Source organism: Coffea arabica, chromosome 6c (genome assembly GCF_036785885.1).
Source record: "Coffea arabica cultivar ET-39 chromosome 6c, Coffea Arabica ET-39 HiFi, whole genome shotgun sequence".
NCBI lineage: Eukaryota > Viridiplantae > Streptophyta > Magnoliopsida > Gentianales > Rubiaceae > Coffea > Coffea arabica.
The window spans coordinates 14,510,207-14,529,714 of NC_092320.1; the positions used below are offsets into that span (position 1 = coordinate 14,510,207).

Sequence of the window (19,508 nt, forward strand, 5' to 3'; positions counted from 1 at the left end):
CAAACAATTGATAGAATCTAAACTATTTACAATCTGCAAGTAATTATTAGAACCTTAAGTGCTTCGAGGCTCAAATTACATCTTGCAATGCTCAATAAGGAGTATGTTTTTGCTGCAAAATTATTTACTTCTTCCTAACTTAAATTTGGCAAACTCTTGAAGTCTACCTTAAGTCGCATGACAAATATGATGTTTGATTTGCTTGCACTTAAATGTGATTGGCTTCTTACACGCAATTGTACCTACAAGAAAGTTCACTCGACTATCTATACACACCAAATAATGATTAGCTGTGTTTAGTAGGTATCTAAAATGTAAAATTTCATGGGAAACTGGCAACTAGCATATAAAGATCATCAACAATCTCAGAATATAACCGTGCTACTTTGCATATATTCGTGAAGCTATATACTAAATTAATAAAACTTTGACAATTCTGAGCATAATCTTGGTTAAGTTCTTGTTATACCTCTAGTTTCTTGACTCTGTAATTTCTCCAACAGAGATAGTTGTGTGGCAAAGAGCCCTTTTTTACAGACCCTTCTTTATTATTATCCTTCTTTCTCCTCTTACTTCTTGTCCGAATGTTCTAGACTACAAGTAACAGTCGCTGTGGTATGATTGTCAATGGAGATTCTTTACAATTCATCGAATAATGATAAACAAACTACTCTTTATTGATTTTACTTGCATTATATATTCTTTTTTTTTTGGAGACGTAGATAGACCCCAAGAAAAATATTGAAACCAATTAATAGTTTCCTTGGTGGATTATGGCCAAAAGGTTAACAGCAAGATTGAATTGCCCAACCAAGGATATGTATCTGTTTATGTATATTTATATACACATACATACACACTGTTGTTCCGCTAGAATAAAAAGAGCTAATACTACATAGGAATAATAAAACAATAATAATAATAAAGATATAAGAGTGCACAAATGCGGTGGTTTGAAGAACAGATATCTCGTTTTTGTTTTAAAATGATTCAATCGTCCGCCGAAAAATAAATTACGGTGTAGCAAGATGTCCAACTTATCATCTTAGGATACAACAGTACAGTCACATTTGTTGTTATTCTCTTTAGCCTATATAACTAAGAGAGTATAGCTCTACTAATACCGAATCTTCTTGCTAAAATACGAGATAGGAATATATAGAAAATATGTTATTTTTCTCTTGTTACTTATAGCTGTCAGACTTCAGTAGCATTGGTAGCCCATAAGTATTTTCTCTCTCGTAGTCCACACACATATACAAGTGATAATAGTTAGTCAAAAGCGTAAGTTATACTAGTAACAATATGCTCAATAATGTAGGAATTATAGGTATTTAAATTAGAGGCATAGGTTATAATTCTTTTATAATTGAAAATCTTTACTAATTGCTATCAATAATGTTGAATTCATGAGTATCAATCAAATATTCCCTCCCTTTTTTTATGACTGACGTTTGAGAAATTTGCTCAGGTATACTTTTATTTGTCGTTTAATTATCCCCATACAGTATTAATTATTTTTTCACAATTTTACCCTTTTATCTCTCTTTTTCAATACAGGGTTTTTAATTACTATTCCTAATTTGGTAGGAGTTAGTTTGCATTATTTTTGGCCTAGTAAAACAGCACCATTTAGTACTGTTATACCAGATGCAGCGGAACAGAAGAACAAACAAGAATAGACAAGAACAACTTGGGGGAAATCAGATTGTATTAGGGTTGTAATTGGAATAGTTTACAGACTAAAATAATGTGTATATATATACAACCAAACAGACTGGACCCAAAACAGGCCCAAAACAAGACCCAAAATAAAACAGACGCGGTAACTAATATATACCGTAAGCGAGACCCCCGTACAGCTCAGCGGGGGTTGAAAATCTAATTCAAGGCATCTCAACAATCTCCACCTTGACTTGAATCTTCCCCGAAAAATGTAACAGACGCACTAATGAAGTGCCAGAAGTACTCAGAGAATTATCTCTAAGTACCATCAGAATGCCCATAAGGGCCATCAGAAACTTAGGACATTTAGCAAATCCAAACAATGTTTGAATTTACTATGAGGGACCGGCTTGGTGAACATATCAACAGGATTGTCAGCAGTGCCAATTTTCTTCACCTTGATCCTTGTCTCAGATCTCAAGAAATGATATCGGACATCAATGTGTTTAGTCCTCTCATGATGAACTTGATCCTTGGCTAAACATATTGCACTGAGACTATCACAATATATATTAGCCTGATCCTGATGTAGGCCAAGATCTCCAACCAGCCCCTTTAACCAAATTCCCTCTTTAGCAGCCTCCGTCAATGCCATATACTCTGCCTCAGTAGTGGACAGAGTCACTGTAGGTTGTAGAGTTACTTTCCAACTAACTACAGAATGCCCAAGAGTGAAAACATAACCAGTCATCGACCTCCTACTATCAACATCTCCAGCATAATCAGAATCTGAATAGCCTGTAACCAAACACTCTGTATCACCTCCATAGATGAGACCAACATCAGATGTACCCCTCAAGTACCGAAAAATTCGCTTCACTGCCAGCCAGTGCTCCTTCCCAGGATTAGCCATAAATCTGCTAACAACACTGACTGCATGTGCCAGATCAGGTCTAGTGCAGACCATGGCATACATCAAACTACCCACTGCACTAGAATAGGGAACCTTAGCCATATACTCCATCTCAGCTTCTGACTGTGGTGCAAGTGTAACTGATAGTTGAGCATTCGTTGCACTCGGAGTATTCAAGGGTTTTGCTGTAGACATGCCAAATCTGGATAGTACCTTCTCAATATAGCTCTTCTGTGATAAGAAAAGTTTTTTCTGACTTCTATCCCTGAAAATCTCCATTCCTAAAATTTTCTGTGCTGCACCCAAGTCTTTCATCTCAAACTCTGCACTGAGAAGACTTTTCAACTTCTGTATATCAGCTTTATTCCTCGCAGCTATGAGCATATCATCTACATACAGAATCAAATAGATCATCGAACCATCTTCAAGTTTGTTGTGATATACACAACAATCATACTGACTTCTGTTGTAACCTAGCTCAATCATGTAGCCGTCAATTTTTTTGTACCACTGCCTTGGGGACTGCTTTAATCCATACAAAGATTTCTTCAACTTGCATACATAATCTTCTTTTCCCCGAACATGAAATCTATCTGGCTGAGTCATATAAATCTCTTCATCTAACTCTCCATGTAGGAAAGCTGTCTTCACGTCTAGCTGCTCAAGTTCTATGTCCTGATGTGCAACCATTGCTAGTAGCACCCTGATAGAAGTGTGTCTGACCATTGGTGAGAAAATCTCATTGTAGTCTACTCCTTCTCTTTGAGTGAACCCTCTTGCAACAACACGTGCTTTATACTTGATGCCCTCAGCTGGAGAAATTCCTTCCTTCCTTTTAAAGACCCATTTGCAAGTCACAACCTTTCTCTCTGCTGGCCGTTTGACCAATTCCCAAGTGTCATTCTTGTGTAACGACTCCATTTCATCACCCATTGCAGCAAGCCATTGAGCTGACTCACTGCCTGAAATAGCTTCTCTATAAGTAGAGGGCTCAGGAGAATCCACCTCCTCAGCAACTTGAAATGCATAACCTACAAAATTCCGATACCTGCTGGGAGCTTGTACTCCCACTCTCCTTGCACGATCATAAGCAATACCATGCTGTTGAGTTTCTGATGCAGTATGGGATATAGGTGCCAACCTTTCTGCTGATGTAGGTTCTGGAGACTCTACTTCTGCAGGAGGTTCAGTTTCACAGGATAGCTGTTGATAATCACTAAATTGCTGCTGTGATTCAAAACCATTTTGAATGATTTTTAGCTCTACCTGTTTATCAACACCTGCACTTTCTTCATCACCTGTACTTTCTGCAACAACAACCTTCACAGAGGGGTTAAGTATAGAGTTTTCATCAAAAATTACACTTCTACTAAGTATAACTTTCCTTTCTGAGGGTGACCAGATTTATACCCTTTAACCCCATCTCCATATCCCAGAAACACTCCCTTTTTGGCCCTTAGTTCTAGTTTACCCTCACTGACATGATAATACGCAGTACAACCAAAAGTCTTCAAATTTGAGTAAGTAGGGGACATACCAGACCACACTTCATAAGGTATCTTGCAGTCTATACCTGTATGAGGTGCACAATTGATCAAGAAGCAGGCCGTGCTCACTGCTTCCGCCCAGAACCTCCTTGGCAAACCAGCATTGAAGAGCATACACCGTGCTCTCTCTAGAAATGTCTGATTCATGCGTTCTGCTACACCATTTTGTTGTGGTGTGTGTCGAACTGTGTGATGCCGGGCAATTCCTTCATCTTTGCAGAACTCATCGAACTCCTTTGAACAGAATTCCAGACCATTATCAATTCTCAGCCTTTTGATCTTCTTTCCAGTTTGATTCTCCACTAAGGCCTTCCACTGCTTGAAATTCTTGAAAGCTTCACATTTTTCCTTCATAATGATTACCCAAGTCATCCTTGAATAATCATCAATCATGGATAAAAAATACCGACAGCCTCCCAAGGACTCAACTCGTGAAGGACCCCAACAGTCAGAATGGATGTAATCCAGTGTGCCTTTTGTCCTGTGAATTGCCTTCCCAAACTTTTTGCGATGTAATTTACCGAAAGTACAATGTTCACAGAATCCAAGATCAGTGACCTTGTGGCCTTCTAGAAGATCACGTTTAGACAAAATCTGCATCCCTCTTTCGCTCATATGACCAAGCCTGATGTGCCACAACTTGGTCATATCAGACCTGCGATCTTCAGAAGATGCAACAGTAGCAGCAGTAGAACCTGTTAGCGTAGAACCTTGTAAGATGTACAGGGTGCCATGCTTAACTCTTTTGAGAACCACTAATGAACCTTTACTGATGCACAACTCTCCACTTCCTCCGCTGAACCTGAAACCCTTACTGTCAAGAGTACTAAGTGATATCAGATTCTTCGTCATTTTAGGGACATGCCTGACTTCGTTCAGTGTGGCAATTTTTCCAGTATGTGTCCTGATCTTAATCGAACCGATTCCAACAACCTTGCAGACAGCGCTATTAGTCATCACGACATTTCCGCCATCTATCTGCTCATATGTTGTAAACCATTCCCTATTTGAACATATGTGATAGGACGCCCCAGAATCAAGAACCCACACATCAGAGTGATGTGTTGGTTCGTTTGCAATTAGGGCCAGGTCTTCTTCTGAATTTTCCGCTTCCTTTTCTGCAACTGAAGCTGAAGCGTGTTGTTTTTCCTGCTGTTTCTTCTTCTTGGGACAATCAGATTTCCAATGACCCTTTTCCTTGCAATAGTTACAGACATCATCCGGCTTGGGACCTTTAGAGAACTGCTTCTTATTTCCGGACTTCTTTTTTCCCAATTTTCCTTTACCACTACTGACAACTAATCTAGCAACCTGATTATCTGTAACATTACCAGCCGCCTTATGGCGCAACTCTCTACTATGCAGTGCTGATTTTACTTCTTCCAAAGTCACTGTATCTTTACCGCCAATAAAAGACTGAACAAAATTCTCATACGATAACGGTAGAGACACTAACAGAATCAACGCGGCATCCTCATCCTCAATTTTAACATCAATATTACGCAATTCAAGAAGAATTGTATTTAATTGATCTAAATGTTCTCGAAGAGGAGTACCTTCTTGCATACGCAGACCGAACAGACGTTGCTTTAGGAGCAACTTGTTGGTTAAAGACTTCGTCATATAGAGACTTTCAAGTTTAACCCACAAACCCGCAGCAGTTTCTTCACCGGCGACCTCAGTGATGACATCATCTGCCAGACACAACATGATTGTCGAGTGAGCCTTTTCCTCCAGACTCATCGACTCTTCATCAACGGAATCCGATTTCTTCTTTGTTAGCGGACTCCACAGGCTCTGCTGCTTTAACAGAGCCCGCATCTTGATCTGCCATAAACTGAAACTATTTCTCCCGGTGAACTTGTCGATCTTGATGTTCAAAGCAGACATGTTGTTGCGTGATCCGAGCCCTAGGACAAACCTAGAGCTCTGATACCAGTTTGTTATACCAGATGCAGCGGAACAGAAGAACAAACAAGAATAGACAAGAACAACTTGGGGGAAATCAGATTGTATTAGGGTTGTAACAAGAACAGCGAGACCCCCGTACAGCTCAGCGGGAGTTGAAGATCTAATTCAAGGCATCTCAACAAGTACTCTAGTGAGAGAAAACATGGGTAAATTGGATAATTAATGAGGGTACAAAAGGAAAGTAGTGTACAGATTTAAGCAATGAAAAATTTTTCTTAATTGGTGTGTAAAACCTTAAACGTCAGTTATAAAAAAAGAGAGGGAGTAGTAATAACTCTGACCATATTCTCTCCTTGTAACCTGTGCATTTAACTGAAAAATTGAATACCAACACACACACACACACACACACAGAGTAAAATACTGAAACCAGCTAGATGTTTAGGAAAAAGTTTCCTTAGTGGATGGATGATCTTTATCCATTTGAATCACATGCATTTAGATCTATTTACTAAACGGTTGCAATTGCCACTCGTAGTGAAACGGGTACGCATTTAAGGAGATCATCCTTATCTTCCACGTCTCCACGCCATATATATATACTTGTTGAACCTTGCTTTGCTTTCTTCCTCAAGCTATACCCACAAGAAACAATTCCATTTCGTAACAAAATGTCTCCCTTTCTCTTAGCCCTTTTTTCACTCTTGATCTGCAAATCAATGGCATCCCATCAAGAAGTAGTAAGGGGCCTAAACGTGGAGAAGTACATGGGAAGATGGTATGAAATTGCTTCATTTCCTTCATTCTTCCAACCAAAAGGTGGTGTTGACACAAGGGCCACCTACACTTTGCGCCCTGATGGCAACATCAGTGTTCTGAATGAGGTCTGGGTTAATGGCCGAAGAAAATCCATTAGTGGCACTGCATATAAGGCCGATCCCAGAAGTGACGAAGCAAAATTGAAAGTCAGGTTCCGCATCCCTCCAGACCTTCCCTTCGTTCCTGTTGTTGGGGATTATTGGGTTTTATACGTTGATGATGGTTACCAGAATGCTGTGGTTGGCCATCCTACTAGGAGATTTCTATGGGTATGTTTTTTTGCTCATCTATCTATTCTCTGTACAATTGATCAATTCATGAAAATGGTGGTAACACATTTACTTACATTTTGTTTAGATGCTGATATTAGCGGGTTGTCCATACATGCATGCATGGCATTAATGTGAAAACCGGCGCTGCATAATACTGTATGTTGGGATGTGGTAGATAAGAATAAATGTAATCTTTTCTTTGTGTTATAAAAATCAATTGTATTTCTTGGTCATACTTGTGACTTTCAAATTTCAAGTGCAATACTACGAATTTTGTTTGTTTGTTTGTTTGTTTGTACAAAATACTATTTTAATTGATCAGAAAAAAAAATGATAATATGAGATATCACCTAGACATATTCATTTTCCAACAATAAATGAAAATTATTTGTTTGTGTAAATTGTCTAATAAGCCAAAATTTACAGAATTTTTGTTTGAAGTATGACAGCTTGAATATTTTTTTTACCAAACACATTTTACAATGGCCCATAAAGCAAAATATTCTCAAAATATTTTGCTTGCTTTTGAGGGATTGTCTTTATTTCTATTCCTCTATATTTATCTATAGTAGAGGTGTTCAATTTTTGACATGGTTAAGAGGTTTTTTTTTTTTTTTGGGCAATTTGAATTGAAATGGAAAAACTTATTTAAATACAGGTAAGGACAATAAATGTGAATGAGTATTCCTATGCAGTAATTTTATTATGAAACTGAATCTTAATAAATAAAATCTTCGAAAAGATGAGACTAAACCAAATGTTATCTTCTTCTCAAATCATTTCCAAAATCAGTTCATATACATATTTTTTTTTTCCGAATAATTATACAGCCTTGATATGAATCATGAATAATTTCAAATCTTGAAAACAATTTGAAGAATTATTATAGGAGGGCAAACGGAATATCTCCATTTACCCCTGAATGGAAAGAATCCAATTGTAGGAGAGTATTTGGGTCATTTGCTTAGTGTGAAATACTACTGCTATAAAACGCTAGTCGTATTTTCTTACGTATTAAAGACGTTCTAGAATGACCTGTAAAGCAATGGAAACAACCCGGAGCCTCTACAAATTCTATGGACCTTAAGTTTCCACGTCTCCAAACTCTATATATACATGTTAAACCTCTCCTCCTTTCTCTTAGATCCTCATCAAGCACTAGTATTAATCCAGAAAGCAGAAAAATCAAGTCCCATCTGGTAGTTTGGGCGCAAACCTTCATTATCTACCTATCTATCTGCTTAGCCTCTATTTGATTCAAAATCTGCAAAAAAAAAAAAAAAATGGCACCAAAGAAAGAGATGGAAGTGGTAAAAGGCCTGGACGTGGAGAGGTATATGGGTAGATGGTATGAAATTGCTTCATTTCCCTCGTTCTTCCAACCAAAAAATGGGGTTGACACAAGGGCCACCTACACTTTGAACTCTGATGGAACTATCCATGTTCTGAATGAAACCTGGTCTGATGGCAAAAGGGATTCCATTGAAGGCACTGCCTATAAGGCTGACGCCAAAAGTGATGAGGCAAAGCTCAAAGTCAAGTTCTATGTCCCCCCCTTCTTGCCCATCATTCCTGTTACTGGGGATTACTGGGTTTTGTATATTGATGATGATTACCAGTATGCCTTGATTGGCCAGCCTAGTAGGAAGTATCTTTGGGTACGTGTCTCTTTTTGATAACAGCATCATGCTTCTCTAGGTATAACTAAATCGTGTGACAATTGATTGCTTTTCTGTGATGCTTGATTCTGAGAATCTGATACAAAAGGGAAAAATTTGCTAGCAAAATTTCGTGGGTTTAATGTGATTTTCTTACCTTAAGTTCTGGTCATACAAATAAGACTAGAATAACACATTTGAAACCAGGGAAGGAAGAAAGAAAGAAAGTACAGAAACAGAAATTATATCCTTCCATTGTCAATTATAGTGATTAGCATTTTAGCAGAATGTGACTTATGGGATGTATTAGATGCCCATAAATGTCGTTTTGGGTTTATAAAAATATCAACTCCACCAAGGTTGGTTAATTTCGTTAATTAACCCAAATATAGATGGAGTAATTATGGATGTAAAATTTAAAATGATAATCATGCATGCAACCTTTAGATTACTTATTCGGATTCCTCATTGAAAATAGAAATGCTCTCAACTCAAAATTTCGAGCTCTCCTTATTTGGATCTTCTTTTTCTTTTCTGTCTTATGGAATATTCTTGAATTGAATCTTTGGCTTTTTACGAGCATAATTCAGAGGAGGTGGTGGTGTTGTTTAACAGATACTGAGCAGGAAAACCCACTTGGAGGATGAGATCTACAACCAGCTTGTTCAAAAGGCTGTTGAGGAAGGCTATGATGTTAGCAAGCTGCACAAGACACCACAGCATGACCCCCCTCCAGAGAGCGATGGAGCTTCCACCGATAACAAAGGGATTTGGTGGATCAAATCTTTATTTGGGAAGTAGTTAGTAATAAACCCTTTTTTATCAAAATTGCAGCGTTAGTGCTGCAATCAGTAAAAGAAATAGTGGTGGTGTTGAATAAAAGGGCCTGAGAGTCCCATCTTTGGTAATGTAATTATTATTTCTGCCGTGTCCTTACTGTAATGTTTGAGAATAGCGTGGTTTGATCTCTAATGCAATTTGAGTCTTTGCCTAAAATTTGTTTGTTGCTTTATCTTTGGGGTCAAGTTTCTCTGGATACCTCCACATCCAATGGGGCCTTTCAATGTCAATGCTAGACTTGAGCGTTAAGGGATTATAGGAAGGTCCACTTGGAATTTGGGGATGAATCTTGATGCCCACATGTGAGGTCCATCTATTTTCTTGGAGCCCAGGAAAGTGTTGCGATTGATTTCTGATGCAACGGCTAAGTTTCGCGGAGGTTGCATGTCGGTGGAGATATGCCATGAGCTGGAACGATCTTAGCAGTATTGCCATCGTTATCCGACCAATTCGATAAATCCACGATCTAGGTTGGGTGGACAGAAATGCCAAGAAGAGAAAAGAATTTGAGGGAAGTTTGGGGGACAGGGAGACGTGACTATTAAAGCTGTGATAAAGGAGGCTAAATCATTTGGACGCGGTCAAGTTTATCTCAAAACAGCCAACAAGAAGATTATAAACAGGTTAGTTGGATCCATCACCCTCCCCTGCTCTGCACCCCACCCTAGTATGGAATTAGCCCTTCTAAGAAGCGAGGGAACATTTTCAAGTGCTAGGCCGTTTGAATATGGGGTTTCCGTTTGAATATGGGGTTTCGACAAGCTCTACTCTTGTCTCGAGAACAGCTGCTCAAGCAATCCACAAAAATGTTTTGTTCTCATGTAATCAACAGAAATCTGGGCGTCAACTTAGCCTAACTGCTTGGCCCAGAAAACAAATGGTTGCCTCCTGGACCCGTGGGAAAAACTAATATACACTCAGAACTCTTTTTAAATAGAAAATTATTTAAGTTAAACCTCTAGGAACTACACAACATGACTTGTTAAGTTAGACTAGTCTGTAAAACTACAGTCCATCTCACTAGTAATTTTGCCCAATTGCTTGATAGCAATAGATAAGTTAGATTAGAGAACGTGCGCATTTCCATTTGTCATTAAAAGTTCGCTGATGATAGAACATCTTCAACTAGGGACTCCTGCATCTATACTGAAATTCATGTATTAATAATAGACGGGGGGGGCAGCATTAGAAATAGTCGGTCATGAAAGAAACCCTGACTTGTAATTGAGAAGACATCCTGTAATAAGAACGACGATAGTAGGCCTATAAGAATCCAAATCATTTCCTCTTCATCAACCATAAAACCAAGGAACAAAGGGGAAGCACAAAAGGCATTCAATTTGACCACGACTGATGAATGATATAAACAACAATCAACTTCTTATATGTATAATATCAGACGCGCGTGAAATACATGGTTGAGCAGCCCCTTCATCTTCAGAAGATTTACAACATCGTACAGCACTGATTAGTTTTCTTTGCCTGCTTGTAGAACATCTGTTTAGCAAAAGACAAATAAGCAAAAACTTCAGTAATGAGAGAGAATTGATAAATGAATTAAAAGCTCGACCAATCAGAGCAGATATCCAAGACCTTTTCCAACTTAAAAATCAGCTTCTTACTTTCAAAAACCACGCGTCTGGAAATGCAAATACAATCCCATTTTAGGAAATGCGAGTACAAGCAGACAATCCCATACATCTCACAATTGCCCCATCACTTCTCAAACCAAGCAGACAGACTCGTCAAACAGAAGCTATATTGACTTCAAATGAAACACTACGTCAAACACAAATACCTCTTGGTTCAGCAATAAAATACCAAGAAAAGGCTAGTGGTTAACTGCATGCAGCTAAGCTTCCAGATACCAATTAGCCCTATGCTAAGTTACAAGACAAAACATGAAAGGGCACTAAAACACAAGAATGAAGCTAATAACACCACTAGGGGAGCAGCCAAAACCACCTCCCAAAAGAAAAGAAAGAAAGAAACTGCAAAAGCTTTGAATCCCTACCAAATGCACATGCACTGAGTAAGAGAACAAAATTTGTAACATGAAAAGAATTATGCATACATAGCCTAAGACATAGAGTTGCCAAATGTTCACTTGGAAAAGCTAATCATCTGAGAGATTTTTTGTTTCTGTAATTTGCACTATCATTTTAATTTTTTTGGCCCCAGATGGTGACCTGAGGGGGTTAATCCAGGCCCATTCAAACATGCAGCCAGCTTTTACATAAACTGAACTTGAGCTCTTTATCACGCACCTGTGAAGCTGCGCTCAGATCTGAGCTCTTCTCAACCAAACTATCCAGCTTCTCACCACGTTCTAGGACACTGTCAATAGTTTTGTGCTGCATTAAATACAGAAAAGATATATTAGATTTTAACTGATAAAAAGAACAAAATAAAAGATCAAATTGAGACACTAAAATAGAAGTATACGATATGAGTCACTACAATGATGTATGAACTTAAAGCGGCAAATCCACACACAATATTAACTAGTCAAAAAGCTCTTCCAAAATGAGTAGGCCTGCAAAAATAATGTCAAAAACTGATGCATCTTGTTAAAGAGGACAAACTAATTTATAGAGAAAACTTGCTAAATCAAGATTGTTACTGACAAGGCAAAAGGTTTTTAAAGTCTTTGAACTAATGATGGGCCAGTTGAATCACAATAAAAAAGTAGGCTTGTAGCAACTTGAAAAATGAAATAGGCTTGTAGCAACTCAAAAACGGACCCATTCAATTTGTTTGTGATTAAGTTTCAAAGAAGCAAACCACCTAAAGAAATTGTGTGAACCACGGGTATAGATTATTATAAGAAACTAAAACCTCTAAAAGCAGATATCAAAACACCAATCACAGCTATACAGTCACTTAATTAAGGGAAAATCGCCAAATCCTGAGTTGAAAAGCTCGCTGCAGAATTGCTTTTGGAACACATTTTTTCCATTGATGAAGGAACTTAATAAAACTAGTGACGACGGTTCAAGAAGCAAGATACATATAGATCTCATTAAACCTTCAACCTAAAAGAACCCAGTTTCTGGGTCCTCGTATGGAAGCTATCAGAGTCACAAACATGAAGCAGCATACACTAAAATAAAACAGCAGCAATTCTATCAACCTGCAGTTATCTACTTGGAACACTCTCGTCAATGATTAGAAGAACGGAAGGAAGTAGAAAGAAAATCGATGCATAGACATCTTTTGTCATTTTTCAATTGTTGATAAAGGCCAAATATGAAAATACTCCGAACAGATTAAATTGCAAGATCCACCAATTACATAATCTCAAAGGCCAATTTTGAGGTACAATAACTCAATCAATTTATAGTTTCTCCACTATTAACAAAGTCAAACAAGTAATGGAAAAGAGAGATTTCCTATCTCTTAAACTACCTCGAACACATTATACTCATTGACAAACAATGCAAAGTTCATAATTCAGATCGAACCAAATAACTCTCATTGTAAACTTGTCTCGATTATAGCAGTATTAATAACTGTAGGAGGAGCAGAAAGAAAAAAAGGCGTAGAAGAATGGCTACTTCTTACATATACAAGTCCAAACATGTAAGGTAAAATTCAGATGTTAGAATGTGCATCATGCGATACACCAAGCTATCTATAAAACAACCACTGAATATTGAAGTCCTTGACTTTTGACTCATGAACTTTAACTAGAAGCATCACTTAATAAGTCTACTCAGTCAACTAACATTTTAATCGCACACACACACACACACACAGTGTGACATGTATATGGAGTTAAAAAATTCAGCAACATTCACTAACCATTGACTTCTAGGATCTTGCTAAGATACAAACCAAGTTGAAAGGTGTATAGACCCATTAGGATAAAGTACTCACGAGGATAATTTTTGTCTCATCCAGCTCCCTCTGAATTTTCAACAATTTGTCAGCCTCGGCAGGATCCTATAGAGTGGAATGGCAAAAGATCAGTGAAGGTAAAAAGAGAACAAAGCTTCAGCTCATTCCATCAGCAATTCTTTTTATATATATATATATAACTTCTAAATTGTACAATGCAGTAGAATGGAAGTCCTAAAGACAACTTCCAAACAAAGTAGAACAGAGACATAATGCTTCATGTACCTGGAATTTGGACAAAGCTCCATCAAGATAAGGCCATGATTGAGTGTTATCAGCTTGAGCCGCTCTCCATGCATCACCAAAATTTTTCTGATACTCATCCAAGACCTGACCAAGTCAAAGTCATCAACTTGTTATATCCAGAAATCCAAGCTGACCTCCATGTTAGTACAAGTTCCAGAACAGGAAAGCTAACCTGGTTTAGCAGTGAAAAGGAACTTCGGACAGGATAATGATCATCCATAAAACCCAGTGCGCATAAGCCATTTCGATTGTATGCATGCACCTTGTACTCTAGAGCAACAAAAAAAAATTCAGCTTTAAGCAATTATACGATACCATCCAGTAATATGATCTCATGCATAAGGGGGATGAGTAAATAGATAAAAGATGATATGAGGGGTAGAACCAACTTAAAGAGATGATACACATAGAACAAGCATGAGTTAGTATAACTCGTTAAGCATTAATCTTACGGTGTAGACCTTAAGTCTAACTCATGGAAGAATTGCCCAAACAACAGCAATATATGTGGTTTACTTCTTCCTTTTCGATGCATCTAAGGTTGGTCACATCAAAGGATCTTTTGCAAGGCACTGAAAGAAAGGTCATACAATAGAGACTTAAAAAATTTAATACCCTACAAATCAACCAGCGTTGGTATAAAACTCAGTCTATCTTACAGTATTCAAAGGATATGTTTTGGTTTCAGCCTCCAAAATGAAGAAAACCTAGAACAGATCAAAATGTTGCAAAGTTTTGCCAAATGTGCCTGACTATCAAGAATCAATACAAGGGATTTTGCCTACTTTCCAGCTAAAATGGGAGAACTTGAATTTAATACTTCTTTCCAATGTGCCATCTAGGATCACCAACTCTCAGGGAAATGACAGATTTATCAAAACAGACTATAAAATGCACAAGTCGTCATTTTTTCTTCCAGTCAAAAAGTAAATCTTTGACAGAAATATTCAATCAAAAAATGCCTAACAATTTCAGCTAAAAAACGTAAATTTTCATGTTCAAGGGCCTCGTCCCAGTTAAAATTCCATAACTCGCATAATCCTCACTTTCTTACTCTCATTTCTAATTCAGAAACAAAAATACAAAATTCGTCAAATTAAGAAAGACACGTTAACTCATCAGATTATAATCCCTAACATAAAACTACAAAATTCCTACAATTACCTGTATTAGTTCCAACAATCTTCCCTAATCTAAACCTAAATTCCCAAAAACCGAACGATATATTCTCCCCGCAAAATTAGTTCCCATATAAATCCGCATAATTTCAACAGATTGGACTCCTGTTAGGATTAATATTAGGCTAATTCCTACCTTCGTGCTGGACGGATTGACGTTGGCCAGGAGGCGTCCGTTTGGCGACGGTCCGACCGACGAAGACGATGAATTCTCTGACGCTGGATTTCTGGAAGAATCCGAAACTGCTGACGTCAGTTGCGTTGGCTAATATCACCGGATCCTTCGACTCGTCCGGTCCGACCTTCAGCACCAACAGCGCCGTGATCTTCATCCTTCTTTCTCTCCCCGACCAAAAATAAATAAATAAAATTCTCTCTGCAAATAATATCAATTCTAGCTCAGTAATACAAATTTATCGGCAAAAGAAAAAATCCCAATTAATGAATAAACCTCCTTTTCTCCTCCCACCCTTCTCCGTTCTCTCGTCTAAATTCTTCGTCTGGAAGAAAATTGGAGTTTATATTCGTTTTTGCTGTGACTACTTTATTGTTATCTGTCTGTTAGAAATGTGTTAATTTAATTATAGTTGTAGGAGGCTGTAAACCGGAATTTAACTTGTTTTACAGCTGGTCCTTGGATCTCTGCCACGTCGGATTGAGTGGACTTTCAACCAGGTGTATAATGTTGACTGGGCTGATCAATTGAATGACTTGTGGGGACAGTTCTATTTGACGGTTGCGATCTATTAAACGGTGAACGCGGGTGATGGCATTTGAGCATACATCCACGGCCGTGATGAGATGAGAATAACCCCCAAATTGCAGTGATAGTGGGAATAGAATAACAGGATCCAGCCCACAGGCACCGATTTTTTTATTCCTCGTCCACTATCACCGGCAATGGTGATAGCCACGATGTTTAAAAAATCGGATCGTTAATTGAACCGATGAAGTGAAAAGGTCGAGATTCAATCGATCGAATCGATTCAACTTTGATTCAATAAATTTTTAAAAAAATAATTTATATAAATATATATATGTATAAAATAAAACATGTAATGGACTAATTTAATACTTTATATGATGAAAAGTTTACTATTTTTGAATAACTTAGATTTTTAAAAATAAATTATTTATTTTTGAATTATAAATTAAAACAAATAAATTTTATCTCAATTTCAATTATATCTATCAAAAAATCTTAAATCTAACCCAAAAATATCACAATATTTTGAAATTATATAAAATTCACGTCTATAAGAATTTAGACATTGTGAACTTAAATTTTAATTTACATTTTGGGATTTAGAGATTGCAATTTAAAAAAGAAAGTTTGGAATTCGAAAGAAGTCAAGAGAAACAAAAATAGAAATGCAAACTTGATAAGAAACAAAAAAATGAGATAAAAGTAAGTGGTTGTGGCATTAAATAATTTGGGTTAAAAAAAATTCTTTTTTAACTTTTTTAATTTAATGGACAAAAATGAAATTAAAAGATGTAAGAAAACATCAATAAATTAAAAATAAAGATGTTTGATTAAAAGGGAGTGACAAAAGAAAAGAGAATAGAGAAAGAGAGAGAGAGAGAAAGTTGAAGATTAAAAAGAAAGAATCATGAAAGAATGAGATTTTGTAAGAAAAAAGAAAAAAAGAAATATGAGTGTTTGTTTTATATAAATAAGTTATAAAAAAATTTAATAAGATGTGATAGTGCAACAGTTACTATATTAGTCTTCTATTACAAAGGTCATGAATTTAAATCTTGAAAACTACATTTTGCAAAACGTTTTAAAAAAAAAAAAGAGGAAAACTCAAAATCTGAAAAATCGGTTCAATTTGGTTTCTACGATTTCACGATTGGACCGATTTTCTAGCATGATCAACCCTAACATAGAACCGGACCGATGTCATGGCCGGTTTGTAGTTCAACCGGTTGAACCGACCGATCCGATCCGATTTTCAAAACATTGGATAGCCTCCTAGGATTTGAATTGTCATTTTTGCAGAAAAATCTCTCGTTTGGATTGCTATTTTTTTTGAATTTTTTTTAAAAATATATTATAATGATTTGATACATATGAGATAAAAAAGTGAATAAAAAATATGTTTATAAAAAGCGTAGAAATCTTTTGAGGAAAAATGACTTTCTTCCGTGAACACATTTTTGCATTCCTCGCTCGCTATGACCGATAACGGTAATTGTTTAGGATTTGAATTGTTATTTTTTGTAAAAAAAAATTTATACATTTTACTTTTTGTGAATACATTTGTTAATTATTTTTTTATTTTAGATACACAAAATCGTTACAGTATATTTTTCGATAAAAACTTTTTGAAAATAGAAGCCACCAAAAAGTTTCAAAGTTGAGAAATTATCACATGATTCCCATAAAATCTGACATGTATGTGAACAGTAGCTTAAATGCTTAATATTACATGTAATATAAGATTGTATAATTAATTTGTAATGAATTAAAAAGGTTATACACGGTTAAACTATTTGAACAGGCAACCCTTTTTGGTTCCCCTCCCACTAAACTATACCTCCATGTTTATTTTAAGTAGTTAAAAGCGCTTATGGAGCAGAGGTTTTAAGTTTTACGGTGAATATCCTCAGTCTTGGTTGTCTTTCTAAGAAATTCTCTCGGAGAGTTCATGCATAATTGGGGAAATTCTTAAAGCAGTTCAAGTATATAACCAACAAGAGTTTACCAATTTTTTTAACAAACCGATGGAAATTTTATATTGTTGATATTAGCCGAGTCAGAGTACGTACTTGTCTTTGTTTTTTTTTTTTTAACTATTTGAGATTTTTTTTTTGAAGGAACTATTTCAGATTTTACTATCACATTGTAGTGATATCACTTAGTAATTATTAATAATATAGCTAAACGCATCTAACTATATAAAAGCGGGAGTTGAAGAATGAACAGTGCCATTTTGGTCGAGCGGTTATCACGTTATTTTCAGCAACTTTGATGGCTTTTGTATTTGTTGGTTTTGTCGGCTTTTCGGCAACTCCATTTGCATCAGTCCTTGGCAGTTCCTTATGCCATTAGAATTAGCCTTACTAGTAGGGGTGAGCATCGAATTCGAATTCGGTAATTCGGTAGGTTGAAATCGGTAATTTTCGATAAATGGTTCTGGAAATATTCGACCTAATTCGCATTCGAATTAGACACTACCGAATTCGAATTCAACCCGAATTCAATTCGGTAAACAAAAAAAATACCGAATCACCGAATTTCAGAAAACTGCAAGGGTCGCCAATATCTCTTCGTTCTCGTACTCACTCAGGCACACCACACAAATTTCAGCCTCTTCACGCTCAGCCTGTTTTACACCAGGTATTGTATGATACCTTCTAGTCTTCAGATGTTGGGAGATGGTTTCTTCCAGCCAATCATCTCCAAGGCCATTCGATTCTTCAACATCAGCATTCGAATCTTCATACAGATCAAACACCGTAGGCTCCGGCCCATGACTCAGTTCAACCAATGCAGTCTCTTCTTCTGGCTCAATCCTAATCCGCATGAAGATATTTGAAAACTGGTAATCAGATTCTTGAAACCAGCCACCAGTATTATTAGTGTTGTTCTCCTCGTACTCCCCAGCCGGAGAAAGAAGTACGAGGTTTGCTGGTTGACTGATGTGGTGATGATTATCAAAGCCAGTTGCTGCTTGCACATAATTCCCTTGCATCAACATTGCAGTGTTGTATGGCAGAGGCCCAAGAGTGAAACAAGAGGCAGGTAAGCTCTCGGGGTACATAAATGGGCAGCGGAGAATGAGGGTACATCGTAATCTGATTGGGAAAGTAAATATTTTACCGTTTTACCGAATTCAATTCGAATTCGGTAAATCCGAATTCAAAAACCCCAAAACCAAATTCGACCCTAATTCGATTCTTACTAATTCGATACCACCGATTTACCGACCGAATTACCGAATTCGAATTACCAAATTGAAATCGATTTCGATCGGTAATTCGGTAATTACCGTAATTGCTCACCCCTACTTACTAGTCCTTCATTTTTCGCTAATGCCATTTCCAGTTTCTGCCTTACTCAGGAGACCGAAACCGAAAGACGCATGTTATAGTTGTGTGGTCTCTTTGTAATTTATTTGTTCTTTGTTTGCATCATTTTTGCCTATTGTGATCCGCAGAGACAGGCCATCTTAGCTATTCTCGAGTATTAGTTTAGCCTTAGGTTTGTCTTATTTTTCAGTTATGCCACTCCTTTTTTCCTTCGTTCAAGCTGCATGCTATAGTTGCTTGATTGTTTGGTAATTTTGTTGTCTTCTGACCCTATTTTTTGTTGACTCATTGTTCACTTTCGTTTTTTTTTTCTAACATTTTCTTACGAAAGTAAGAAGTCGTTTAACTAAGCGTAGTCCTCGAACAATCTTCAAAAGCCGGCAACTTTTGAAGACGTCCGAGGCACTTAACTACCCAACCCAATACCCCCCCAGTACCGATGTGGGATAGAAACCCCGACAAGGGCAAGCCCAGTAGGGCAGCATTGAACACTAAAGAGCACCCTTACCAACCCCAGAAGA

At 37.1% G+C, this 19,508-nt stretch overlaps 3 protein-coding genes across 3 annotated transcripts; 2 read left to right on the top strand and 1 right to left on the bottom strand.

Annotated features, from left to right (window-relative positions):
• Window positions 1-6,755: 6,755 nt before the first annotated feature.
• LOC140008637 (temperature-induced lipocalin-1-like) lies at window positions 6,756-7,279 on the top strand. The gene is made up of 2 exons (XM_072053470.1): window positions 6,756-7,124; window positions 7,226-7,279. The coding sequence occupies exons 1-2, from the start codon at window positions 6,756-6,758 to the stop codon at window positions 7,277-7,279; spliced, it is 423 nt and encodes a 140-aa protein (XP_071909571.1).
• Window positions 7,280-8,272: 993 nt separating this feature from the next.
• LOC113720169 (temperature-induced lipocalin-1) lies at window positions 8,273-9,781 on the top strand. Its single transcript, XM_027245128.2, has 2 exons — window positions 8,273-8,785; window positions 9,401-9,781. The coding sequence occupies exons 1-2, from the start codon at window positions 8,411-8,413 to the stop codon at window positions 9,584-9,586; spliced, it is 561 nt and encodes a 186-aa protein (XP_027100929.1). The 5' UTR covers window positions 8,273-8,410; the 3' UTR covers window positions 9,587-9,781.
• A 1,046-nt stretch (window positions 9,782-10,827) lies between these two features.
• LOC113720168 (VAMP-like protein YKT61) lies at window positions 10,828-15,483 on the bottom strand. Its single transcript, XM_027245126.2, has 6 exons — window positions 15,086-15,483; window positions 13,944-14,041; window positions 13,751-13,855; window positions 13,505-13,570; window positions 11,893-11,979; window positions 10,828-11,122 (listed from the first exon to the last, which is right to left on the bottom strand). Exons 1-6 carry the CDS (start codon window positions 15,279-15,281, stop codon window positions 11,072-11,074), a joined length of 603 nt encoding a protein of 200 aa, XP_027100927.1. The 5' UTR covers window positions 15,282-15,483; the 3' UTR covers window positions 10,828-11,071.
• Window positions 15,484-19,508: the final 4,025 nt, after the last annotated feature.

Bases quoted from the DNA above. Each gene is read 5' to 3' on its own strand.
- LOC140008637 (XM_072053470.1), top strand. From the start codon at position 6,756: ATGGCATCCCATCAAGAAGTAGTAAGGGGCCTAAACGTGGAGAAGTAC. The intron at 7,125-7,225 runs GTATGTTTTTTT...TGCTGATATTAG, and splicing joins CTACTAGGAGATTTCTATGG to CGGGTTGTCCATACATGCAT.
- LOC113720168 (XM_027245126.2), bottom strand. From the start codon at position 15,281: ATGAAGATCACGGCGCTGTTGGTGCTGAAGGTCGGACCGGACGAGTCG. The intron at 14,042-15,085 runs GTAGGAATTAGC...TTGTTGCTCTAG, and splicing joins TCAATCCGTCCAGCACGAAG to AGTACAAGGTGCATGCATAC. The intron at 13,571-13,750 runs GTACATGAAGCA...TCCACTCTATAG, and splicing joins GAGCTTTGTCCAAATTCCAG to GATCCTGCCGAGGCTGACAA.
- LOC113720169 (XM_027245128.2), top strand. From the start codon at position 8,411: ATGGCACCAAAGAAAGAGATGGAAGTGGTAAAAGGCCTGGACGTGGAG. The intron at 8,786-9,400 runs GTACGTGTCTCT...GTTGTTTAACAG, and splicing joins CTAGTAGGAAGTATCTTTGG to ATACTGAGCAGGAAAACCCA.